At 38.6% G+C, this 27,810-nt stretch overlaps 2 protein-coding genes across 5 annotated transcripts in view; one reads left to right on the top strand and one right to left on the bottom strand.

Annotated features, from left to right (window-relative positions):
• IL23R (interleukin 23 receptor) overlaps positions 1–5,996 on the bottom strand; it is a 195,734-nt gene extending 189,738 nt beyond the window's left edge. The window contains exon 1 of one of the 4 annotated variants that reach the window (XM_064372486.1): positions 5,748–5,996. The gene's annotated coding sequence lies outside the window, so the exon portion shown is untranslated. The remainder of the gene's footprint in view (positions 1–5,747) is intronic. The other 3 variants (XM_064372482.1, XM_064372487.1, XM_064372485.1) reach the window with 3 other exon arrangements.
• A 2-nt stretch (positions 5,997–5,998) lies between these two features.
• The window catches only part of SLC35D1 (solute carrier family 35 member D1), a 72,352-nt gene continuing 50,540 nt past the window's right edge, over positions 5,999–27,810 (top strand). Inside the window, exons 1-8 of the mRNA XM_012442478.2 lie at positions 5,999–6,337; positions 7,161–7,194; positions 7,292–7,378; positions 8,062–8,129; positions 9,671–9,742; positions 10,357–10,425; positions 12,484–12,586; positions 17,481–17,573. Coding sequence (XP_012297901.1) covers positions 6,135–6,337; positions 7,161–7,194; positions 7,292–7,378; positions 8,062–8,129; positions 9,671–9,742; positions 10,357–10,425; positions 12,484–12,586; positions 17,481–17,573 — 729 coding nt within the window. The 5' untranslated portion in view covers positions 5,999–6,134. The remainder of the gene's footprint in view (positions 6,338–7,160; positions 7,195–7,291; positions 7,379–8,061; positions 8,130–9,670; positions 9,743–10,356; positions 10,426–12,483; positions 12,587–17,480; positions 17,574–27,810) is intronic.

The raw sequence follows: 27,810 nt of genomic DNA, 5'->3' as shown, positions 1-27,810 counted from the left end.
AGGAGGTCACTCCAATGGTACTTGATGCTCCAGATGTAGTGTTTTTATGTGGGCGAATCAATATGACATTTCCTGACACCTAGTGTGTAGCTATTAACATGGCAAATGTTTTTTCTCTATATTAATTTTTATGGTCTAACTAAACCAGTTTACGTCTTACATGTCAGGGACAGCAGTGTAGCATCACAGTCTTGCTTCTAGGTGACATCCAATCTTTTATTCTTTTATTCATAATATAGTTCACAGAAATCTTGATGATCTTAATATTCTCATACAAAATAAACTGGTTCAGCACATTGATTAAATTATGGTGTTCAGCTCTGATAAATGCAAAGTAGTAAGTATTTTGGACAGCAAAATAAGACAGCCAGGATCTCAACTGTCAGGATTCATTACTGGATACAGTAAAGAAAAACAGAGAAGCAGAATGTCAGAGTTAAAGGGATAATAACGAGATTAGTTTCAGGCATGTTGAGCAGCATAACAGAGAGTTATCCAAGTGAAGATATTCAGGAGGCAGTCAGAGAGAACATAAGCGAGGTAGATTTGGTAAGCATTGGCAAACAAAAAATCACAATTGAAACCATGGAATGAAATGAGATTATTTAGTAAGAATACATAGAATAAAGAGAGAAGACCCAAGACTGAGCCCTGAGGAATGCAAAACTTTAAAGCTCTGTGAGAAGAGGAGGAATCAGCAAAGCAGGATGAGAAGGAAAGGCAGAGTACTAGGAGAGGTTCCAAGAGAGTGTGGGGTTCCAGAAGTCAAGGGAAGAGAGTGTAGCTAAAAGAAGGGAGAGTATTGACAATGTAAATGCTGTGGAGTGGTCAAGCAGGAGGACTAGGAGTGTGCATTGGGTTTAGTCCCATGGAGGTCATGGGTAACGTTGCAGTGAACAGCTTCGGTGTAGTGGAGGGGGTAAAACTAGTTTGGTGGGGTTAAAGAGCGCTTGCAGGGTGATTATAGAGAGAGCAGAACCATGGCAAATAGGTGGATAGTGAGGCCAATCCACTAAAATTGGAGATTCAAGGAAGCAACTTATTTGGGAGAGATTTATGCCAAGTTCAGTTGTAAATATATTGAGCTTGAAATGTCTTTGTATTTCCAGTGCCTAACTCAGTGACTAGTATGATATTTGTGAATGGGTCATGATTATGCCTTCAATACATCACTGTTCCTTTATACTGCTTATTCTTCTCATAGAGTTAATAAACACTAAACTTGGTAACTGAAGACAGCACTGACATTGCTAGAACGTCTTATAAAAGTAGGTCTTGTCCATCTGCCGCAAAGGAGACAGGAGTGTCCAGTGGAGGAACACAGAATAAATGCTAAACAGACCTAGGACCAAATCTGTACACACTCACTTAGAGCTGTGGGATGCAGTGTATGTCTAATACTCCCTCTCAGCCCTTGTTTTCCTGTTTATATGTTGTTTCACAACACCTGCTTCTCAGAGTGGTTAGGATGAAATGATATAATGAATTACAAGAGTAGCACATTGTGAAGCTCATCCTCAGCGGTCAATAAGACCACTTGACCTTGCAGCCCAAAAAAGAAAAGGACAAGGCACTGCAGAGAAACTCCATGATCTCTGGTTCTCAGAATTTTTCAAGTATTGTTCAAACAGGAAACATGTATGACCTTTGCTCCTTGACTATAAAGTAACCAGTGGTGCAACACAGCAGGTCACTGGGTAAGATGTAGGCTGGCTATAAAATAGGAAACTGGGAATGAAGGTGGATAACAAAAGAGGCCTATATACATTCCACTATAAGAGGAGCGAGTGGGCCAAGGGAAAGGGAGCATGTGGGGAAAATAGGTAATATAAGTTATGTTTTAAAAAATTGTGTACAGAATCAATATTCCTTCATGGAAAAACAGGATATTAAAGGCAATGCTTTGATAAAAAGACATGATTTAATACAAAGAAGAGTTTTTGCTAGTAATTCTACCTAGTAAGATGGAAAATTTATCAACCCACAAAGTTGACCTTTCCAAATAGAGTATACTTGTACCTAAATGAGAACATTTAATTCAGTCTTTCTTATCTTGAACAACTTTTTAAGATATATTTCAATATTTATTCAGTTTCACCCAATGATGTGTAAATACTCCATATATAATTCTGTGATTAATATTACTGAGGTTAGGAAACAGATCTAAGGACCTAAAATACCAAAATTTACCCAAAAGTCTAAATACCTATAACATAGGAAAGAGATAAAAATCCTACTAGAAGATGGCACCTGTCTTAACTTTGTGGGTACTTAATGAGAATGCTTGACTCCATTAAACTCCACAGCATTTTACTGAGGGTCCACAGCAACCAAATCGTTACTGGAGCTGAGAAAATCCAGCGTAGTTTGTGGCCTGTGGTAGGTCTTCAATATTTGTTAATTAATAAAGTAATCATTCTGAGAAAAACAGTAGTTGCCTGGATCTTTTCATTTTGTGTAATCACAAATTATGGTTGTGAAAATTTGTACCTGGCAATTCATATTTCCACAGGGTAGAACTTGAAATATTATCCACTTCTTCCATTGTTCTCCATTGCTGCCCTCTTGAGTTTATAAAAGAGGGTTTCATTTTCATACACTGTTAGCAGGAATAAAAAATGAGTACAAACTCTTTGGAGGTTGTTAATTTGGAATTTTGTCAATTCTATTAATTTTTTTATTAAAAAGTAGCCTTAACAAAGCAATTCTACTTCTAGAAACTTATACTCACACAAAATTAAATGGACAAGGATTGTTAGTAAAATGAAAAAACTTAAATGTCTATAGGGTTACATGACGATGCATCCAACTAATGGAATACTCCAAAGCCTTTGAAAAGAATTAGGGAGAATTTAAGTGTTGCCACAGAAAGACCATTGAGGAATAGTAAGTGAAAAGAGAAAGATTGCATAATAATACTAGTGATAATAGTAATTATAAAAAACATTCATATTTACTATGTTCTAAGCACTTTACATTCATTAACTCATTTAATTCTCATCATAACTCTAAGAAGTGGGCATTATTGTTATCTCCATTTTACAGGTGAGGAAATTGAAGCACAGTGATATCTGGTAATTTGCCCACGGTCACACAACCACTAAGTGTCAGTCGCAGTGTGTGGCTTGAGAATTAGTGTTCTTTTCTGGTTCTATTCCAGATATGTTTTTAAAAATGTGTATATGTGTATATATTTGCTTTTTATTACGAGAGGCATTGTTACGTCTATAATAATTTTTTTCTACAAGGATGTTTCTTAAAATACAATGTTTTAAGTATTTTTCCTTTTGTTGCTAGCAGTCAAGGAAGAAATTTAATCATTTTCCTTGTTTTAATTGATTCATTCAACTAAAATATCTAATCTGTGTTAGGCATCCTCGCCTGCCCCTGTCCTCAAGAAGCAACCGTCTAGTAGAAGACAATTTTATTATATGTAAACATGTAATACAGAGTCCCTATGCTATATGGTCTGTACGTGTCCTCCAAAATTCATATGTTGAAACTTAATAAACAATGTGTTATTATTAAGAGGTAGGGCCTTTAGGAGGTGACTAAGTCATAGGGCTCTGCCTTTGTGAGCAGGAGACATGCCTTACAAAAGGGACTTTACATAGTGTTTGTCCCTTTCTGACCTTCTGTCCCTTCTGCCATGTGAGGATATGGTGTTCTTCACCTTCAGAGGACGCAGTGGTTAAGGTGGCACCTTGGAAGTAGAGAGAAGCCTCACTAGACACTGAACCTGCTGGTACCTTGATCTTGGACTTCTCAGCCTCCAGAAGTGTGAGAAAATTAATTTCTACTTTTTATACGTGATCCAGTCTCAGGTATTTTGTTATAGCAGCAGGAACAGATGAACACTCTATAAAGGGGGTATATAAAGATGCAGTAGGAGAGGCACAAAGGAGAGATATCAATTATGTAGCGGGAAGGTGGGGGGCAGTGTGAAGGAAGGCTGCCCAGAGAAGAGGTAACGTAAGAGTTTTTCAGGAGCTGGGTGAGAGGAGGGAGAGAAAAAGCAGCCCAGATAGAGGGACTAATGAGAGTAAAGACACAGAAGCCTGAACCCACATTGTTGATTTATCTGTAGCTTAGGGAGAGAAACGTGAATAGTGTCTCTGGAGATGCACTATTCATCTGGGTAGAAACCACATTATCCAGGACCTTGTAGGCTATGTTAAGAACCTCATCCTGTGTGCCAGTTTTGTAAGGGACATTTGAAGAACATAGGTGTTCTACAAGTAACTCAAAAGATGTAAACCAATTATATACATATAATTGAATATTATTCAGCCTTATAAATGTCAGAGGACATTCTAACATATACTACAACATGGATGAATCTTGAAGACACTATGTTAATAAAATAAGTTCATCACGAAAGGACAAACACTACATGATTCCAATTATCTGAGGTACCTAGAGTAGTCAAATTCACAGAGACAGAAAGTAGAACACTGGTTAATAGCAGAGAGGGATGGAAGTGGGGAAACAGGGAGTGATTGTTTAAAGGGGAAAAAGTTTCACATTGGGATGGTGAAAAAGTTCTGAAGATGGATTAGTGATGATGGTTGCAAAACAATGTGAACGCACTTCATGCCATTCAAGTGCACACTCAAAAAGAGTAGAATGATAAATTTTATATTATGTATATTTTGCCACAATTTGTTTAAGATGGTCTTGTGCTATTACAGTAGGAGTGCAGTAGCATGATCATAGCTCGTTGCAGCCTTGACCTCATGGACGCAAGCCATCCTCCCACCTCTGCTTCCTGAGTAGCTGGGACCACAGGCATGCACCACCACACCTGGCTAATTTTTTCATTTTCTTGTAGAAACAGGGTCTCACTATGTTGCCCAGGCTGGTCTCAAACTCCTGGGCTCGGGTATTCCATCTGCCTTGGCCTCCCAAAGTACTGGGATTAGAGGTGTGAACCACCATACCTGGTTTACCAAAGTTTAAAAATAAGAAAAAAAAATTATAAAGATGTAGAGCAAGCACTTAGAAAAATAATTCAAAGTTCTTTCCTAATCCATTAAAGTTCAATATGTAATTTGTTTGCTTAAAGTGATCATAATGATTTGCTTCTGTTATACAAAAATAACTACCATTTACTGAAAACTAGCTCTTTGCTAGCTATATATCCATAGAGATCAGGTTCAGGGAGGTCATCTAACTGGTCCAAGACACAATACGGAGTGTGGGGTGGGGGGTGTCGTCATTTCTGTGAATGCTACAATTGGAAATGAAGTCTTTTAGGCTCCAAACACCTTGTGCTTTCATCAATCCCCAAGCTGCTTAATTATCCTGCTACTTTTTGGGATATGTCAACATTTTTCTTAAAACAACAAACAAAACTTGTTTTGAAAAGGTAGTATTGTTTAGTGTTTCTGGGTTCAGAAAGTCTAAGAAGCTTGAGGCATTGCAGAATTAAATTTTTGTTGAGTGTTTACTGTTGATCCACATCTGATACTTTTGAAGGGTTTTGATCCCCTCCAAGAGAGACTAAAAGAGCGTTCAAAATTAGTTTAGACGCAGTGTACTGTAACTACTTGGCAGGCCACCTGTAACAGAGGGGAGGACAGTCTGCACTTACGTTGCGGCAGTTATCTGGAGAATATGGCCTTCCAGCCCCTCGGCCACCCGGCCCCCCCCTCCCCCCCTCCCCCACTCCCCCACTCCCCCACTCCAGGTGCGCGCCCCACGGAGAGACCAGGCGCTTGCTCGTGCGCAGGCGCAAGGTGACTCACCCGGCGTCTGTGGTTTGCCGCTCGGCGCTCAGGTGTCCTGCTGCAGTTCCCCTGGCTTCTCGTTGTCCGCCTCGGGCTAGGGGGTGAGGGTTGAGGGTTGCCGCTCCCCATTCTTCAGGATCTCTCCAACCACTGCCCTGGCTAAGCCTGGCGCGGCCCTACCCTCTGACCCTGCGTTGCACAATGCCCGAGCAAAGTCTCCAGGGGTGTGAACCCCGGCGTCCCTGCCCTTGGGCGGGGACCGCGGCAGCCAAGCGGGGAGCCGAGGCAGCGAGAGCGCAGCTGGCCTAGTCCTTGGTCCCCGACTCCTGGAGTCCCCTGGGAGCCACCGCTGCAGGCCCCCGCGTCGCTAGGCCCCGCCGCCAGGCCCGCGCCGCAGCGGCAGCCATGGCGGAAGTTCATAGACGTCAGCATGCTCGGGTTAAAGGAGAAGCCCCCGCGAAATCCTCCACACTCCGAGATGAGGAGGAGCTGGGGATGGCGTCGGCCGAAACGCTGACCGTGTTTCTGAAGCTGCTGGCCGCCGGCTTTTACGGCGTGAGCTCCTTCCTGATCGTGGTGGTGAACAAGAGCGTGCTCACCAATTACAGGTAGGGCCGAGGCGGCGGCGGCCGAGGCCGCGGAGGAGGAGCGGGCGGCGGTGGCTGGGCGCCGGTTCCCTGGACTTTGACTGCCAAAGTTAAAGCCGAACAAAGTTGGGCGGGAGCTGGAGAGGGCGGGCGGCAGACGCGCGCTGCCCAGGCGGCGGAGCTGGCTGGGCGCGCGGGCCTGGGGCAGGGGACTGCTCCCCGCGCGGAGCTCCGGCCGGCCCGGCGCGTGCGGGGCTCGCCTCCCGTGCCTTCGGCGCAGCGCCTCAAAAACCCCGCCTTTCGGAGCGATGCTGCAAAGTGACTCGCTTGGTGACATTTGAGCCCCTACGTCTGCCGAGCAGGGAGGAGAGCGAGGGAAGCCTCCCTCCTCCGCAGCCTGAACGGGGGGCCGGGGCTTCAGTGTCCCCTGCACCCGCTGACAGCCTCTGGGGACGTGCGCATCCTCACCCTCGCGGACAATTATTTCCTTGATGTCACTGGGACCGAGAGGCAGAAGTTGATTTGTGTTTTTTTTTTAAAGGTGTGTGAAACCGTTGGAGAGATCTGTATCTTCACTTCCTTGAGAAATCCTTTGCAGGCAGCCGACTGAAATTGTAGACTCGGATAAGATGTGACAAGCGGCCGCCCGAGGCTACAACTTCAGCGGGGTGGCCTGACAACCAACCGGCAGAGAGTTTTCTCCTAAGATTTTTATTTGATTTAGGGACAGATGTTGGTGTGGCTTGTATCGGAATGCCTTATTAATATTGCCGATGTGCAAATGGAATTCATGGAGCTAAGTTAGGTTTGTTCTGACCTTGTTTTTTCTTTGCCCTTTTTGTAGATTTCCCTCGTCACTATGTGTTGGACTTGGCCAGGTTAGTTGGAATCCTCACCATTACGTGGTTTATGTTTTTAGAACTTCTGTGTGTGTCTTTATGTGTAGAACAGTGAATCTGTGTTCTCTGTTTACAGATGGTGGCCACAGTGGCAGTTCTTTGGGTGGGAAAGGCGCTCAGAGTAGTCAAGTTTCCTGACCTTGACAGAAATGTACCTCGAAAGGTAAAAGAAAAAGCAATACTTTATTTTATGAAATGAAGTCACTACATATTAATATATCAGTGCCTTGCATATTTAAAAATTGCAGCCTCAAAATCATCCAGTCTAGAATGGTTATAATAAATGTAAAGAATAAATATAGTAATGGGTGTCAAAGAAGGCCTACAATCTCTTTAAACTTAAGAGAAAAAAAATCTAGGAGTAGTCTCCTGTTTTTAGTTAATGGCACTTGTTGAAAGTACAACAGTTTTGCGGTTTCTCTATCCATCTAATCTAGCCAGTTTATCCTGCATTCATTATTCTTTGGGTTTATTTTATATTCTTCTTTCTGCCTCTGTTTGACTCCAAGTGAAGATGAAATGCCTTTACTTTTTCTGCTGACATTAGAGCCATGGGCTCTAATACATTATCATATTTACAGCAAATGATGTTTCTGTCTCATGTTGATCATATTCATATTTCTGCCTTCTCTGGCTGCCTTCCTCCCTTTCTTTCTGCCATAATAATGTTTGTCCAAGCATAAGTGTTGTTTGGGTGTTTGGGGGTCAAAATTGTGTATGAGAACTAATCTTATGTTTTAAGTGGAAAAAATTTTGATCATATAAACAAAATTGTTTCTGTTTGAAAGGACCTTGTTTTAGCTGTCTTTATTATTGAGTTTTGTTATCCCTTTTTAAATTTTCTAGACGTTTCCACTACCTCTACTATATTTTGGGAACCAAATCACGGGACTGTTCAGCACAAAGAAACTGAAGTATGGATAACTTTATTTTACCAGTGAGATTAATACAATGTATTCTTAAAATTGTACTTGAATGTCAAATATTTAACACCTTATTGATTCTGGAAAAAAGTGAAAAGACCAGAGAGCTTCTGTTACTACTAAGTAATGAAGGTGGTGCCAAAGGTTTTAGTTTACATTCTTTTCTTAGACGAGAAAGAGGAGGTTTTTTTCCCCCCTCATTTTGACGTTAGAAGTCTTAAAATGTTATAAAATGCTATGATAGGAGATTTTTATTATTTTTCTAGAGCTACAATAGCAAATATATATATACTAGGCTTCTGAGATTTCAGTTCTTTAATATAGTTCATAAATATCTTAGGCAAGTTCCACACTGCAAAATCAGAGGGTAGGGATAAGAAATTTACAATTTTTCTTTTAATGTGAAGTAAAGTAATATCAGATAGAACACTAATAAAAATATTACTAAATCTTACCCATGGCATATAACTGTAGAGGCAACATACTTATTTTCAGAAAGAAGCAATAGCTCTCTACTCCATGGTAACACTATTTTTCCTTCCAACTGGTCTACCTCCAGTTTCTGGCTTCTGCTCTTATTGTGGTGTGTATTGTATAAAAACGACACAAATAGAGAAACCATTTAACAGAAATCCAGTGGCTTCATCACTACCACACAAGCTAAAACCCTGGTATTGTAAAACAGAATGGAGAGATTTCTGAGGATTGGGGTGAGGTGTTTTTTATTTCTTCCTTTTTTTAAACCCCAGAAACCTGACAGAATGACCAAGATGATATCTCTGAAGATTCCAAGGAAGACAAATTTATCATGGGTGGGACATCCTTTTCCATTTCATTACCCACTAGGAGAGAAATGCAGGCCTTCTACAAAGTGCTGCTTGTATAGAGTTTGCTTTTTTTTTTTAATCCATGTCATCCAACCATTCATTCATACCTATCTTTGATTGCCAGCTAAGTATAAGGCACTTTGGGGTAAGATAAGATATCATCCATGTCATCCAACCATTCATTCATACCTATCTTTGATTGCCAACTAAGTATAAGGCACTTTGGAGTGAGATAACTATATTGAAAGAGGCTGGATGTTTGACTAGTACAAGCAAAATGCTCTGGGAGTTTAGATGAAGACAAAATTACATCTACAAAAGGACAGTCAAGGCATTTCATGGGATAAGATTTTCATAGATATTTTTTGGGTGGTCTAGGGAGTGGGAGGGAGGTCAGACTAGTGAAAAAATGCTATTAACAACTAACATGTTTACAGCATAGGATATATGCATAATTAGCAGAATAAAATGAAGTTTTGTAGTTAATTTAGTGTTTCTCACTTCTAGTAGTTTTTAAAAAGCACCTCTTTTAGCCTTTCAAGTAGGAATTGTGTCTAGAGAGTAGTAAGGGTTTTGATCATAAATTAATCATATGGAATTTCCATAAATGGAAGAATAGCAATATTTTAACTACCAATTTGGAAAATCTTAGTTTAAAAGAAATTGTTAAATTTTATTTTACCTAATTATCTTTTTGTTTTCCAGCCTGCCAATGTTTACAGTTCTGAGAAGGTTCTCCATCCTGTTTACAATGTTTGCTGAGGGAGTTTTACTCAAGTGAGCTAAGTTTCTAATATATCTGTTCTTTAAATTACGTTGAAAAGGTGCTCAGCATATGTGGGATATTAAATCATTTGTCTTGTTCCTACCTTAACTTTTGAGAAGTTAAAGCAACCCTCTCTTTCGGCTGCTGGAATTGATAGTTTGTGGAGTGATAGTCAGGAAGGTTATGAATTGGAGTTGAAAACCTATCAAACATGAGACTTACTTTCTAGGATTTCTGTATCTACTACTGCCACTGGGAGAAGCTGGATCAGAATCATAGGTATAGGTTTTAAATAGCATTCATGTCTTAGCTCCTTTTACTACAAGTGTATGTGACATTTTTCTATTTAAAGAAATTCTGATTTACAAAAATTAAAACTCACTAATAATAACAAATGGTGAAAATTTAAAAAATGGTTATAGTAACTTATATAACCATTATAATGAAGTAAAAATGAATTTTTACTTCATCAAAGGGGTTCTTTTAAATATCCAGTTTCTCAGAAATGTGTAAAATATGATTGTTTATAGATTTTGAGAAAGCATATCACATTTTTTGTTTCTGTTGTAAAATGAGTCTGTGTGAATAAAGTCACATGTATATTTTAAAATGTTTTATTTTGTAGGAAGACTTTTTCTTGGGGTATTAAAATGACTGTATTTGCAATGATTATTGGAGCCTTTGTAGCTGCCAGGTAAGATGTGGGCCTATGAATAGCACATTATAAATTGTCAATAGTTATTATCAATACTTACTAATAACAATTTTTTATAGCCTAATAGGAATTATGTCTTTGAAAAGCATCTAGAAGACTCTTGAAAAGATTAAATCTTTTTGGCCGTATTAAGATAAAGTTAGGCAAAAATAAGATTTTTGGGATTGTTGAAAGTTAAATTGATGTATTTAGAATTTGTTACTGTCATTTTACCGAGCACAGACCATGTATCATACAATATGTTTGGCATTTTACACATCTTATTATGTATTCTTCTTAACACCTCTGAGAGGTATGGGTATAATTTTCCTATTTTATAGTTGAGGAAACTAAAACTTAATTCAGTATCTTGCTCAAGGTCACAGAGCTAATAAATGGCAGAGCTGAAATTTGAATGTGTGGCTTTCTTCAGAGCCTATTTTTATAAACCATGTGACTTTTCTTAATTTTGCATGCTGATGAAGAAAAGCATGTCTCTTCTTCTGTGAGGTGAGGAAAATGACTATGAAACATTTGCCTTTTCAAATAACGAATGATAACATTGCTTTAATTGGCCTCACACAAGATACATCACAAATGCCATAACTTAGAAATTCTCTTAGGTTATTAAAGCTTTTTTCATTTTTCTCAAGTTTTGGTTTTAAAGTACATGGATAAAATGTATAACCATAGACCAAAAAAATTATAATGATTGCTAGAAGTCTTCTACAACATTTTAATCAGCCCAGGGCATGCATATACATATTTGCTAATGCCACACATTCTGCCAGACGTATGTTTTTCATCCAAGAGTTCCAGTGAACTTCTTGGATTGATTTACCTTCATCACATTCCCATGGTATAGGTGGAGGAAAATATTATCAGTCTAGTCCTATTTTATAAGTTCAATCTCTAAGTAAAATTTCATTCTGAAAAAAAAGAGGGTGGCATAATTGGTTACTAGAAATTGGCTATAGAGCTAACTGCTTTTCCTTCTATGTCATATTGCCTCCTACCTTTCTTCTGGAGGTGCCCTGCTAGTCTTTGAAACATTTCCTTGAAGCTGATGGGATCCAAAATTGTACCGAACAACAGGGGTTCCTCAGTGCTTACTCGAGTCTACAAGAAACTTCTGAAGAGGATTGCTATCTGGACCAATCTTATCTAGTTGGACCCTTTGACTTGGAAAAGATTTTGGGAGGAAGGGAACTCAGACCTCTGAAGTCAGTCAGAGGGTTGTTAGACTGCTTGGGGTAGGGAGTGTGCATTAAGTTAGTCCTGCTTGAAATTGTAGTGGCATAGAACTCATTAGAAGTCTTGGTTCCTATACAGTATCTCTGCAAAATCGTAGACTGTGGACCCAATATTTTAGCTAGGGTGCTGAAATATGCAGAAGGCATGCTTTTCTCAGATTTTCATTTGTTCTGTTTAATTTACTAAATTGTTATCTTGTGCCTGTTACTCTAAGTTCCAGAAATTTTCAGTTTCTCTAAATCCCCTAGTTACACTTCACAGGTTCATTGAGCAATTATTTAAGTGTTTGAGTTCCTGCTGTGTGCTTAGACATTGTTACTAGGTTGATCTCAGAACTAACCATGATCCATACATCAGAAATTCCACCCGGGGGCCCAACTACCTATGCAACATAGTCCTACCTTTTGTGTAGACCTTCAGAAGATGACTTGTTAACAGCCTTGTCCTTTTGGTTTCCTTGTCTATGAAATTGAGCTCTGATGCCTTCTGCCTGCTTCACAGAAGTACTTAATGATAAATTTGGTGCTTGTTATCATAGAGCAGTGTGCTATTAAATGACATGATTGATTGTTGCTAATTATGTGTTTAAATGTTAGTGCCTCTTATTTCTGAGGAATCCCTTATGGAGGTAAAATTACAAACTGACCAGAAATCAAGAAATACTAGTAGCTGATAAAAATGCCTAATATTCACTTCCCTAGATGAGAATATGTTTTTGTAAATACTTTAGTTCATACCTATTTAAATTTAAATGCATGTCCTTTAAATGTAAGTTGTTCTTAAAGCGTTGCTTATGTTTTGCAGCTCTGACTTGGCATTTGATCTGGAAGGATATGTTTTTATTCTGATAAACGATGTCCTGACAGCAGCAAATGGTGCATATGTAAAACAAAAATTAGATTCAAAAGTAAGTAGCAATCTAAATCTTCTTTAACAGATGTATACTGATGTTGGGAATGTCAATTCATCAGAGAAAAAGTAGGGAATAAGGAAAATACTTACCAAGGATGAGAAAGACATAGTGGCCTTCTGAGGGTAAAATTCCTGTACTTTGGTGTTCATATAAGAAACTATTTTTTAATCTATTAATTAGCAGTTAGGTTTTATTCCTGGCTTTTCTGGATTGTATGAATTTGATTTCTTGTGGGGTAGGAAAAGTAAAGAGTGTTCACTGAAGTGTCTTTAAATGTTCATGACTGTATTCTAGAGGACTTTCTGGGGGACCTGGGAGGCAAAACAAAGATGGCCTTTGTGTATTTGCCCTATAAATAATGGGGAACTTTAGGGAGCATTGGTATCTCTCTCAGAGGCAACACTGAATTTCCTGGCCTAGGCTTTACCAGATACTGTTTGTTTACTATGTACTTTAAATATAGACACATTACATTTTATTTTCAGATCAAGCCAGATTATCAGAAAGCTGAGTATTTGAATCACATTGCTTTTGCAACATTATGTTATAAGATTACATTACTGTAAGAAACAACTAAATAGACCTCAGCTTTATATATCCTAGGGTTGCTAATTGAAGGAATTATCCTTGATATCATAGTGTATTCTATACGAAGACCCATATGAGATATTTATCTTAGATGTCACCATAGTTTTTCCTGAGCAGCTGTTTTTTTAATCTCATAATTAAATCTTGTCACTGACCATGACTTTATCTTATTTTCCTACCCATATTTTCTTTTCAGTCAGATGACTTTAACTGCTTAGTTTTTAGTCTTTTCTATTATATGTACAGTATTTCTGAAACTACTTAAGCTCCTTTTTGGAAGCTTAGATAATAAATAAATACTAGTGTCCTACCTGCTTGATAGTACTATTAGTATTGAATTGACCTTGCCTTGGCCAGGGTCTTTGCCTGCTCCTCCAGAAAAGAAGTATAGATTGAATGTCTATCCCAGTAGGTTCATTATTTTCATATAGTTTTTTTGGAATAGCCTCGAAGAACCAAGGACAGTGTTGATTTGTTTCCAACCCGTTTTCCTTAAATATACATTTCTTAGCCTCCATTTATTTGCTTTGATGAATCTGTATGATGGTTGCATTTTAATAGAAGTTACTAGTAAGAATTTTTATCTTTTTAAAATAGCTAGAGAAAAAGTAGCAGTTAGTGATTGTTCTTACTCTTTTACTTCAGCCCATTTGCTGCTTTGGAAAATGGATACAATTAATGACATTTTATTTGTGCAGCAGCTTCAGTTGTCTAAAATAGCACTCTTCAATAGAATTTTCTGTGATGTTGGAAATTTATATTTCTGCTTTCTGTTAACTGGTCATTAGCCGTGCATGGCTCTTGAGCACTTGAAAATAACTGAGAAACTGAAATCAGTAGTTTTATATGATTATAATTAAATTGAAATAGCTACATGTTGCTAGTGGCTACCATATTAGATAGTACAATCTACAGTACATCCTAGAACCTAGAAAAAGTCAAGAAAGTTTCTGAATATTTTATTCCTAGGAGAGCCCTTCAGTTTCTCACTTAGAAATTACTATGACTTATTTGTATTAGAACTTTTAAGTTCATTGATTACTTCTCATAGCTCATATCTTAGAAGCAACAAACTAGAAGGTAGAATTCTATTTAGAGGCAGAGAGGTTTACCAGCTGTATAAAAGGTCAGCTAACAAGAGAAACGGATTGTAAAAGACAGAAATACTGAAGAAAAAAAGATGTAGAGTCTATTAAACAGCTTTAAGGGCAACACTGAATAAGAACATAATATGTAAACATAACAATACAAACTTATGATACGTAACAATATATCATAAGATGTAATAATACATGTTTATGATGATGCTCTAAATCTAATTTTAGCCATTGTACTTTTTTTAAGAAGGCAGGGAGAAAGATATTCAAAACAGTTAAATGTATAAAGAAAAACAGAAGTTTTGGCATTTAAGTTTTTGTTGTGTGTCAGTTACTGCATGATGTGTATCTATGTGTATATGTGCCTCCATGCACATCCTCTGCTTCCTGGATAACACTCATGCCTCTGGCTGACTAGGTGCCATTCTTAAAGGTTATTGCAGTATGGCTTTTTTCTTGCTGCCATACATATGAGGCACACCTTTTACACTGATGCTTGTGGTGAACATAAGCAATCAGTTACTTGGTTTATCCCAGAGGTAATAAGGCAATATGGCCATGCTGAGGTGGTTTTATAGGTTTTGTTTTGTTTTGTTTTTGTTTTTGTTTTTGTTTTTTAGAAGTAAAGAGAAAGAATGGCTACTCCATAGGCAGGGCAGCCAGTCAGGAGTTTTATTACTGATAATATCGGGACTGCTTACAATCATGGTCCATTGAGTATGAGTCATATGGCATCAAGATTTTGTGCTGCATTTTAGACCTGAATGCAGCTATTGAATTTAAAACTTTTTAACTTTAAAATATTATGTAAAATAATGCATGTTTATGACGGAAGTAGTAGAAAACATGGATAAGCGAGAGGGAGAAAACATAAATCTCCTTAATGCTATCATCAAGTGAGAAGCACTGTTTTGGTGGATATCCTTTATTTTGTGTGTGTGTGTATGTGTGTGGACGCTTACATGTATGTTAAAATTTTAAGCAAAAGAGGGATGATATGTTTTCTAACTTGTATTTTTCACTTGTACCATTTCTTGAACACCTTTTTATGTCAGTCAGCATCATTAAACATTTTTAGTGGCTATGTAATGTTTCAGTGTACAGCTATGTTACAGTCTAATAATCTAATCAGCTAGTTTTCTTTCAGTTTTTTTTTTTGAGATAGAGTCTCACTATGTTGTCCAGGCTGGAATGCAATGGCACAGTCTCAGCTCATTGCAACCTCCGTCTTCTAGGTTCAAGTCATTCTTGTGCTGGAGCCTCTCAGATAGCTAGGATTATAGGTGTACGCCACCACGCCTGGCTAATTTTTGTATTTTTAGTAGAGACAGGGTTTCTGTGTGTTGGCCAAGCTGGTCTCAAATTCCTGACCTCAGGTGATCTGCCTGTCTCGGGTTCCCCAAGTGCTGGGATGACAGGCATGAGCCACTGCACCCAGCCTAATCAGCTAGTTTTCTGTTGTTGGGTATTTATTTCCAATTTTTCAGTGCTGCTTTTGAGAAGGCAGTTCGACTTTTCTCATCAGTCCGTAATCTTTCAACCACAGGAATTAGGCAAGTGTTATGCCCCCATCCTTACCACTCCCTCACTGTCCCCCCTTCCCACCCCTCAAACCCTGGCTGGCTTTTTCAAGAGACTCCTTCCTGCTGAATATCCCAGAAGTATGTGAATCAAAGGTGGACTCAGAGTTCTTGTAGGCTCCCTGTGTTTGAAGATGTGTGTTGTCCTTTAGCCAAGGGCACAATGAGTCATATTGTATTCTGGGAGTTGTAGTTATAGTAATCTTAATCTTCATTGTACTTCATGTACACATTTTTGGAAATGCTTCACTGAGAAGTGCTGTCCGTTGGTATTGGCTTAGGCCTGAGTGTCTGTGTCTGAATCTGTCCATCTTTTTTGTTTGTTTTCTTTGTGCTTTTTGTTTGTTTTGTTTTTGAGCCAGGGTCTTGCTCTGTTGCCCAAGCAGTAATACAGTGGCACAATCAGAGCTCACTGAAGCCTCTCTCGGATTCCTGGGTTCAAGGCAGGTTCCCACCACAGTCTCCTGAGTAGCTGGGACTACAGGTGCACATCACCATTCCTGGCAACTTTTTTTTTTTATATATATAGGTTCTTGGTCTATCACCCAGGCTGATCTTGATCTTGGCTCACCATAGCCTTTATCTCCCAGGCTCAAGTGATTCACCCACATCAGCCTCCCCAGTAGATGGGATTTACAGGCATATGCCACCATGCTTGGCTAGGTTTTTTTTTGTGGTGGTGGGAGACGGAGTCTCGTTCTGTCCACCCAGGCTGGGGTGCAATGGTGGGATCTCAGCCCACTACAACCTCCACCTCCTGGGTTCAAGCGATTCTTCCTCCTCAACCTCCCAAGTAGCTGGGATTACAGTCACCTGCTATCATGCCTGGCTAATTTTTGTATTTTTGTAGAGTTGGGGTTTCACTATTTGGCCAGGCTGGTCTTGAACTCCTGATCTCAGGTGATCCACCCGCCTCAGCCTCCCAAAGTGCTGGGATTAAGTTCAGGTTATTTATTACTGTTTGCAAAACTTCTGACTTAACTCAGGCATGGGCCACCGTACCCAGCTGTTTTTGTATTTTTTGTAGAGACAGTCTTTCACCATGTTGCCCATACTGGTCTCGAACTCCTGGGCTCAGGCAATCTATCCTCCTCGGCCTCCCAAAGTGTTAAGGTTACAGGTTTGAGCCACCATGTCTAGCCTCATCCATCTCTTTTAAATGACACTTGTGTTATGCTTCTGAAAAGCCCAAGACATACTCAGTAACTCTTGATTCAGTTCTGGAAAGAGAATGGCTTCAGGGAGATGTGTTGATACTGTGTGTGTGTGTGTGTGTGTGTGTGTGTGTGTGTGTGTGCGCGCGCGCGCGCAAAATAACCTTTTCTACTTGCTGTTTTAAGGCCCCCAGTTGTCATTTTTATTTCTCTGATCTTAAGCACTTGAGGAATTTATTTCAAGTAAGTTTAATATTTTGTAAGTTTGCTTTTTTTTTGGTCTTTTGAAAGTTTAGGTTATTTCTTAATGTTTGCAAAACTTCTAACTTAACTCATTTACTGTGTATGTTGTAGGGGAAGGTGTGTGTGTTTGTGTATGTATGTGTAACTTGGGTGGTATTTTGTACAGTATTGTATGTTTCTGCTAGAACCAAATGCAAATAAAACACGTAATTATTTACTGTCCTAGGAGCTGGGAAAATATGGACTGCTCTATTACAATGCACTCTTCATGATTCTGCCCACCCTGGCCATTGCATATTTCACAGGAGATGTACAAAAGGTAGGGCTTTCTATTTATGGTTTAATGGCTTATGTTGATGAACTGCATTATTATTTATTATAAAAAGATCGACTTTGTGTTGTTCAAAAGAAATATGCTTATTAAGTGACCAAAAACTGAGTGTTTACTCTTTAAATTGCTAATGTCATGCTAACCTCTTTTCTTGGCATAAACATTGGATAGTACTAAGATGACTCAAAATAGCTCTGCTGTCAACATAAAAATAGTGCTTGCCAGCTAGTGTCCTTTTCTTACATGCCAGAAGGATAGAGGAAGGGAATTTTTACATTTCTGCTAAACTATAAAATAGTAATAGTAGTAAACTATCCTTGAGAAATAAAAATCTTGAAATAATAAAATTCTCCAAATCCTAAATAAAATACTAGGCATTGCTAGAAGGTCTCTGTTTTAGTGTACATTTGTCATTTTGGTTTAACTCCCAACTTGTTTTTTTTTTTTCCCCCAGGAGATATTTAGCATTGTGTGGTGACTTAACCATGTAAAGAACAACTAATATAGTAGTTTACCAATTTTCTGCAAACGTCTAGCTAAATAAATACAGAAGAGAGTATTCAAATAAATCCAGAGAAGAATTTTTCTCTAAAACAAGCCCATATAGGAGACAAATTGATAATATATTGTTAGAATTCACAACATTCTGCCAACTAAATGCAAATCAGAATTATGGCAAGAATTTCTGTACCAAGATCCCTTCTAATGATTCCTCTGGCTAGTAACTTCTTCAGAATAAGTGTGTTGGTAATTCACTATAAAGACTTACAGTGATGATTTTTACAAATCTGTGGTAGCTAAAATAAAAGAGATTTTTAAGAGCAGTTGGACTACTAAATTGTTCTTGAACCAAAGGCAGGAGATTGACAGCTTATGAAGCTATTTTTTTCCCCCATCATACCTCTTTCTTTTAAAGAACTGGTACAGGTCATCTTGAATGAACTGTGACCTACCTACCAGCAGGCCTAAAAACGGCATCAAAATAGGAAACAGAGCTATTTCTCTAATAAAAAGTATTGAATAAGTGTTTTGTGACTGTGAAAAAAAGTGGCACAAGAAAATGACAATTATTGAATCCCTATTATGTGTTAGTCACTTTATATATTTAATGTAATATGGTTTTTATAACACTCAAGAAAGTTTTAATTATGCCTATTTTACTAATGTGAAAGGAGAGGTTCAGAGAGACTAAGAAACTTGTCCAATGTCATACTATTGGGGAATAGTGGAGTCAAGATTTAAACCCAAGCCTGACTCCAAAGACTGTGGGCTTTGGAACAGATTAGCCAGTACTAGCAGAAGCACCCCTCACTCACCAGCTTTGGGGCAAGAATGTGGTGTGATCTATGGTTCTAAATCTTGAGGCCAATCTGCATGTGAGAAAGTTGGAAGAATTAATTTGCTTAGGGAAAGTATCTTTATAAAGTTTCTTTTAGCAGACACTGAATTGAATGAACTAAGAGAGCAATTTGTATGGCCCTTTGGCGGGAGAGTAATCTAGGTCAAGGGAAGGGCAGATTCCAAGTCCTGAGGTGAGAGTGCTTAGCCTTTTTTGAATAGGCAAACACCAGGAAAAGTCAAAGTGGGCCTTGAAAACTGTAGGTGGAACTAACAGCATGAGCACAGGCACAACTGCAAAGATCAGACTCTTCAATATGGTTAGAAGACAGAAGTCAAAGACCTTGGAAACATTAGAAGAGACCTTAGAGAGCAGCTGGTTCAAGCTTTTATTTCATAGATGGGTAAGCTGGGACCCAGAGAGGACTAGAACCTAGATTTTTAAGTTCTAAGCTAGTGCTATTACCATTCCCACCATACCACACCCTTATTTTGCTAGACACAAGAATTTTACAGGTAGTGATAAGTCCTTAAAAGTTTGTGACAAAGGGCTGGGTGTGGTGGCTCCTGCCTTTAATCTTAGCACTTGGGGAGGTGGGCAGATTGCTTGAGCCCAGGAGTTCAAGACCAGCCTGGGCAACATGGTAAAACCCATCTCTACAAAAAATTGAAAAAAAAATAGACATGGTTGGGTGCATCTGTAATCCTAGTTACTGGGGAGGTTGAAGTGGGAGGATCACTTGAGCTTAGGAGGTTGAGGCTGCAGTGAGCCATGATTGCGCCACTGCACTTCAGCCTGGCTGATAAAGCAAGAGCCTGTCTCAAAAAAAAAAAAAAGTTTGTGACATAAGTGGTACAGTGGGGAGAATTTAGGGCTCTCAGAATGCAGAAAACTAACAACCTCCAATTCTGTGCCTGACCACCATCTGACTTTGGATAAATCCCTTCTGCTCTCCCACCTTGCTTTATTTTATCATGTGTAAAATGAGTCTCTAGATACAGCTCTTTCTGGGGTTGAGACAGAGTTTCTGGGGAGTAAAAGCCATGTCATTGTGTAAATGGCAGCTGTGCTCACAGCTTGGTTGAGCCCGGTACTCCCTGATAATCAGTGCTGATAAACGGCTCTCATATGTTGGACTGCAGGCTTTCCTGACCCAGAGCCACTTTGAATGGAAGCTTTCTATGTATTGAATGAAAAGACAAATGGTTAAATGAAAAAGCACAGTGCAAAATGGTGCATATGGTATTCTACCTTTTGGGTGAAAAAGAAAAATAAGAATATCCACACACATACACACACACACACACACAATTTTTTCACTTATTTAAATAAAGAAACTCTGGAAAAATGTATATGAAACTAATAAAATAAATAATTTTTGTGCATATCGTGGGAACAGGATAAGTAGAACAGGAATGGAAGGGAGCCTTCTTTCTAATTTTTTTTTTTATTAGAGGATTAAAGATAAAGTTTTTCATTAATGACTACTATCCTGTGATTAACTCTAAATTTAAAAATAACTGGGGACATAGGATAAGTCAGTTTGTTATTATCCGAAGTTGCAGAGTCTTGAACCCACATTGCAAATTGAAGCAAAATCAATTCAAATTATTCTCAGAATCTCACTGTTAATTTTAGTAGGCAGAAGAGGGAAAACTTCCCTCTGTTAAGACAAGAATCCAGCAAAGAGGCTCTGAAAGATTGGCTCCTCAGAGAGGCAAGAGTTGGATACAGCAGTTGATGGGGTTGACATAGCCTTTAAGCAAGAATTGGAGGCCAAGGATGAGAAAAACAAAATTATAATACCATAAAAATTTAAAGGCAAGTTCCAGTTGAAAAACTCATCCCAGTGAGCGCATAATTCAAGGTCTTGGCAAAGCATATTGAGAAACCAAACTTTGTGTGTGTGTGTGTGTGTGTGTGTATGAAAATATATATGTGTGTGTGTGCATGTGTGTGAAAATATATGTTTAAAGTTTATTCATTGTTCTCTAAAGTTCTGAGTTTACCAGAAACCAAAGAACAAATAAATATATTCAGCACTTAGTTTTAAAGACATATATCTTCTTTTATTTAAATTTATTTATTTATTTATTATACTTTAAGTTCTGGGGTACATGTACAGATCTTGCAGGATTGTTACATAGGTATACACATGCCATGGTGGTTTGCTGCCTCCATCCCCCATCACCTACATTAGGTATTTGTCCTAATGTAAAAACATATATCTTCTAACTTTAAAACATTTTTTTAAAACTATGCCTCATGCAAAAACTAGCTTACTGTTAATAAAAGATACTTAGTTAACATAGATAAAGACAGAGTAGACATCACTTCACCAATGACTTTCGAAAGCATCAGTACAGATTGTGCTTAAACTTAGTAATTGCTACCTCCAAAAGTTAATTTTTTTAGTACAAAGCCAGTGATTCAGTCACAGGAGTTGGAGCTTGGCTTTCTGGCAGCACACCCTGCTAGGTGTTCTCACATAGGGATGGAAGAACAGACCCCTTGCTGTAGATGTCACAAGGCTAGTTCTGTGGTACACTGTATAATGTCTCCATTGTATCACTGGCTAAATTACATGGTTTAGGAGAGTTATAGGAAAAGTTGCTGTACAAATCTTCTGCCTGGAGGTGTCTCTTAACTAAGCATTGCTGATTAAATAATGAAGAAATTTTAGGCTGTTGAGTTAGCCTGTGAAGAGTTATTCATCTTTTCTGGATTGCTCTGTGGACCATACAGATTGATTTTCAGACTCCGAATTATTCTCACCACATAGAGACAGATTCCTTCTGTTTTCTGGACCTTGGTGTTCCCATATGTAAAACAAGTGGGTTGAATCAGTTGTTCTTTAGTTATGAATGATTAGAGCTTTCTCTTTGCCTGTATATTATTTTACTGACACTGTTATGTCTTACCTCTGAGATACCTCTTTTTAAATAAGAGCAAGTGACCTACTTGGTAAGCTGGAATGTGTAGTTTGACATGATACGTAGGTTTTATTTTGTATAGGTGGCACCACTGACATTGTCTTCATTCTGCCTTAGCAAGTTTCCTTACCTTTTATATTCAGATAAGCATTAAATTTTTTTCTCAATAATTTTTCAGGGAAAAAATTTTCAGAATAGTGTATCGTTTATTAATCTTTTTTCTTTACCATGACATGCAAACGCAGTGGTTTATTTTTAGATTTCATAGTAAACACAAATGTATAAAAATACTAAGAAAATATCCGTCACACTTTAGATTTTAGTTCAGATTTCAGATAAGTTGATGACTCTGCTTAGCAAATTTCCTAGAAGTGGAGAATGGTTGCCTCAAATGCACACTGAAACTTTTCCATACTTCTAACTAGATTAGCGTTGTTAAATTGGTGCTAGGTTATCCTGTGCTCATTGTAGACATTACCAAGTAGTCGCAGCACTTTGTTGCTGTGCTTTCACATAGCCTGAGACTGTTTACCAAGACAGGAATCTAGACAGAATCAATTAATCAGAGCTAGTACAAAAGACAAAATCTGATTGCATTCCTGGACTAGAGTTTAGCCTTTGTATTGATTGTGTAGTTTTTGTGCCTAATCTTACTTAGATACTCCCTTTCTCTCTTAATTTCTTTAACCTAGGCAACAAAAAAAAAACAAATTTTTAAAGTTAAAAATTTTTTCTAATATTTTTATTTAATTAAAAGTTTTAAACAAAATGTCTGGTTATACACTATAACTGTGACATGTAAACTACTCTTATTTTAAGTATAAAGACAAAAAGATGAACCAATCAAGAATAATAGCTACAACAACTTTTCAACACATTGACAGTACAATAAGATACAAAGAGAAACAATAGAAAGTTAAAAAGTGAGGGAATGAAATTAAGGTGTAGAGTTTTTATTAGTTTTCTTTTTGCTTGTTTATGCAGACAGTGTTAAGTTGTTGTCAGCGTAAAATGTTGGGTTATTAGGTAGTGTTTGTAAGCCTCATAGTAATGTCAAATAAAAAAGCATACAACAGATACACAAAAAATGAAAAGCAACAAATGAAATTATACCACCAGAGAAAATCATCTGCACTAAAAGGAAGACAGGAAGGAAGGAAAGAAGAAAGAGAAGACTACAGAGCAACCAGAACAAAATGGCAGGGGTAAGCCCTTACTTACCAGTAATAACATTGAATGTAAATGAACTAAATTTTCCAATCAAAAGACACACAGAGTAGCTGAGTGGATAAAAAAAGAAAAAAAGACCCAGTGATCTGTTGCTTATAAGAAAAACATTTCACCTATAAAGATGCACATAGACTGAAAATAAAGGGATGGAAAAATATATGCCATGCCAATGGAAACCAGAAAAGAGCAGAAGTAGCTATACTTATGTTAGACAGTGTAAGTTTTAAGACAAAAATCTCTAAGAAGTGACAAAGAAGGTCACTGTATAATGATAAATGGGTAAGTTCAGCAAGAGGATATAAAAGTTGTGAATATATGCACCCAACACTGGAACATCCAGATATATTTTAAGTTAAAATATGTTAACTTAAAATTAACCAAATACTTGAAATCTCTACAATGAAAAATATAAAACACTAATGCAAGAATGGAGTGACATACAAAGCAAATACTACTAGAGCTAAAGAGAGAGATAGATCCCAATACAATAATAGCTGGAAACTACAACACCCCAGTTTCAGCATTGGACAGATCTTCCAGAGAGAAAATCAACAAAAAAACATTGGATTTAATCTGCACTATAGATCAAATGGGCCTAATAGATATTTATGGAACATTTCATCCAGTGGCTGCAAGATACACATTCTTTCTCCCAGCACATGGCTAATTCTCAAGGATAGACCATATTTGATCATAAGACAAGTCTTAAAACATTCAAAAAATTGGATATCCAGCATCTGCTCTGACCACAATGGAATAAAACTAGAAGTTAATAACAAGGGATTTTGGAATACATGGAAATTAAACAATATGCTCCTGAATGAAACATGGGCCAATGAAGAAATTAAGAAAGAAATTTAAACATTTCTTGAAACAAATGGTAATGGAAAACCAAAACTTATGGTGTACAGCAAAAACAGTACTAAGAGGAGAAGTTTGGGACAAATCAAGATGGCTAAATAGGAACAGCCCTAGAGTGCAGTTTCCAGCGAGAACGCAGAGGGTGAGTGATCACTGCATTTCCAAACGAGTTTTTACTGCCCACAGACCAGGAGATTCCTGGGCAGAAAAGCACCACGAGTCTCCAGCACGGCTGTTTCAGCTGGCGCAGCGGGTCTCCGTTCAAAAACTCACACAAATCTGGGCAGCCGTTTCAACTGGCACATGAAATGCCTGGGAGACAGAGTCGCCCATTCAACTGAACAAAAGGGGGCTGAAACAGGGAGCCAGGTGATCTGGCTCGGCAGGTCCCACCCTTACAAAGACCAGCAATCTGAAATGCTTTGAATTGAGAGTTTCACAGTAAACACAGCTGGATCCGGGACAGGCCAGCTCTGCAGGGGGAAGGGCGTCCGCCATTACTGAGGCAGTCCACCACTATTGAGGCAATCTGCCAATACTGAGGCAGTCCATTACTGAGGCAGCCCACCATTATCAAGGCAGTCCGCCATTACTGAGGCAATCCGCCATTACCAAGGCAGTCCATCATTACAGAGACAGTCTGCCATTACTGGGGCAGTTCTCACTATACCTCTATAAACAAAACTACAAAGAAGTTCACACAGCAGCTGGGCAGAGGCCACAGCAGCTCAGCAATGCCTCTGCTGGCAGACTGTGACTAGGATACATCCTCGCTGGGCAAGGCATCTCTGAAAAAAGGCAGCAGCATGTCTGGAACTTACAAATAAAGCCCCATCTTCCCAGGACAGAGCACCTGGGGAAAAAAAGGTGGTTATGAGTTCAGTTGCAGCTGACTTTAATGTACCTGCCCAGCAGCTCTGAACGGAACAACAGAGCTCACAGCTCAGCACTTGAGCTCCTATAAGGGACAGACTCTCTCCTCAAGAAGCTCCCAGATCCCCATATATCCAAAGAGACACCTCATAAAGGAGAGCTCAGGCTGACATCTGGCAGGTAGCCTTGTGGGACAAAGATAACAGAAGAAGAAACTGGCAGCAACCCTTACTGTTCTGCAACCACCACAGGTGATCCCAAGGCAAGCAGGGTCTGGAGTGGACCCCCAGCAGTCCTACAGCAGAGGGGCCTGTTAGAAAAAAAAAAAAATTAAAAAACAGAAAGAAAGAACTTCGTCATCAACAAAAAGGATGTCCACTCAGACCCCATCCGAAAGTCACCAGCTACAAAAACCACAGGTAAATAAATCCACAAAAGGTTTATTTACAGCACAAAAAGGATGAAAATACCCAAAACCAGAACACCTCTACTCCACCAAGGGATCACAACTCCTCACCAGCAAGAGAACAGGCTGGATGGAGAATGAGTCGGATGAATTGACAGAAACAGGCTTCAGAAAGTGAGTAATAACAAACTTCTCTGAGCTAAAAGAACATGTTCTAACCCAATGCAAAGAAACTAAGAACCTTGAAAAAAAGGTTTGATGAAATGCTAACGAGAATAAACAGCTTAGAGAAGAATATAAATGAATTGATGGAGCTGAAAAACACATCACGAGAACTTCGCAAAGTTTCAATAGCCAAATCGACCAAGCAGAAGAAAGGATATCAGAGATTGAAGATCAACTCAATGAAATAAAATGAGAAGGCAAGATTAGAGAAAAAAGAGTAAAAAGAAATGAACATAGCCTCCAAGAAATATGGGATTATGTGAAAAGACCTAATCTCCATTTGATAGGTGTACCTGAATGTGATGGAGAGAATAAATCCAAGCTGGAAAACACTCTTCAGGATATTATCGAGGAGAATTTCCCCAACCTAGCAAGGCAGGCCAATATTCAAGTCCAGGAAATACAGACAACACCACAAAGATATTCCTCAAGAAGAGCAACCCCAAGGCACATAATTGTCAGATTCACCAGGGTTGAAATAAAGGAAAACATGCTAAGGGCAGCCAGAGAGAAAGGTCAGGTTACCCACAAGGGAAGCCCATCAGACTCACAGCAGATCTCTCAGCAGAAACCCTACAAGCCAGAAGAGAGTGGGGGCCAATATTCAACATCCTTAAAGAAAAGAACTTTCAAGCTAGAATTTCATATCCAGCCAAACTAAGCAATTGCTGAGAAATTTCATCACCACCAGGCCTACCTTACAAGAGCTCCAGAAAGAAGCACTAAACATAGAAAGGAACAACCAGTACCAGCCACTCCAAAAACATACCAAATGGTAAAGAGCATCGAAATAATGAAGAAACTGTGTCAACTAATGGACAAAACAGCCAGCTAGCATCAAAGTGGCAGGATCACATTCACAATTGCTACAAAGAGAATAAAATACCTGGGAATACAACTAACAAAGGATGTAAAGGACCTCTTCAAGGATAACTATAAACCACTGCTCAACGAAATAAGAGAGGACACAAACAGATGGAAAAGCATTCCATGCTCATGGTTAGGAAGAATCAATATTGTGAAATTGACCATACTACCCAAAGTAATTTATAGATTCAACACTATCCCCATCAAGCTACCTATGACCCTCTTCAAAGAACTGGAAAAAAACACCTTAAACTTCATGTGGAACCAAAAGAGAGCCTACATAGCCAAGTCAATTCTAAACAAAAAGAACATACTGCCTGACTTCAAACTATACTACAAGACTATAGTAATCAAAACAGCATGGTACTGGTACCAAAACAGAGATATAGATCAATGGAACAGAACAGAGGCCTCAGAGACACCACCACACATCTACAACCATCTGATTTTTGACAAACCTGACAAAAACAAGCAATGAGGAAGGGATTCCCTGTTTAACAAATGGTGTTGGGAAAACTGGCTGGCCATGTGCAGAAAGCAGAAACTGGACCCCTTCATGACACCTTACACTAAGATTAACTCCAGATGGATTAAAGACTTAAACATAAGACCTAACACCATAAAAACCCTAGAAGAAAATCTAGGCAAAACTATTCAGGGCATAGGCATAGGCAAGGACTTCATGACTAAAACACCAAAAGCAATGGCAAGAAAAGCCAAAATAGACAAATGGGATCTAATTAAACTCCCGAGCTTCTGTACAGCAAAAGAAACAATCATTAGAGTGAACCAGCAACCAACAGAATGGGAAAAAATTTTTGCAATCTACCCATCTCACAAAGGGCTAATATCCAGAATCTACAAAGAACTAAAACAGATTTACAAGGAAAAACCAAACAAACCCATTCAAAAGTGGACAAAGGATATGAACAGAAACATCTGAAAAGAAGACATATATGAGGCCAACAAACATATGAAAAAATGCTCATCATCACTGGTCATTAGAGAAATGCAAATCAAAAACACATTGAGATGCCATCTCACACCAGTTAGAATAGCGATCATTAAAAAATCTGGAGACAACAGATGCTGGAGAGGATGTGGAGAAATAGGAACACTTTTACACTGTTGGTGGGAGTATAAATTAGTTCAACAATTGTGGAAGACAGTGTGGCGATTCCTCAAGGACCTAGACATAGAAATTTCATTTGACCCAGCAATCCCATTACTGATTATATATCCAAAGGATTATAAATCGTTCTATGATAAAGACACATGCACACGTATGTTCATTGTGGCACTGTTTACAATAGCAAAGACCTGGAACCAACCCAAATACCCATCCATGATAGACTGGACAAGGAAATGTGGCACATATACACCATCAAATACTATGCAGCCATAAAAAACCATGTGTTCATGTCCTTTGTAGGGACATGGATGAATCTGGAAACAATCCTTCTCAGCAAACTGACACAAGAACAGAAAATC

This window comes from Aotus nancymaae, unplaced genomic scaffold (assembly GCF_030222135.1).
Source record: "Aotus nancymaae isolate 86718 unplaced genomic scaffold, 86718_ANA_hifiasm-v0.15.2.pri h1tg000007l, whole genome shotgun sequence".
NCBI lineage: Eukaryota > Metazoa > Chordata > Mammalia > Primates > Aotidae > Aotus > Aotus nancymaae.
Note: the sequence above shows the minus strand (reverse complement) of the source record. Positions and strands in the feature narration are given on the sequence as shown.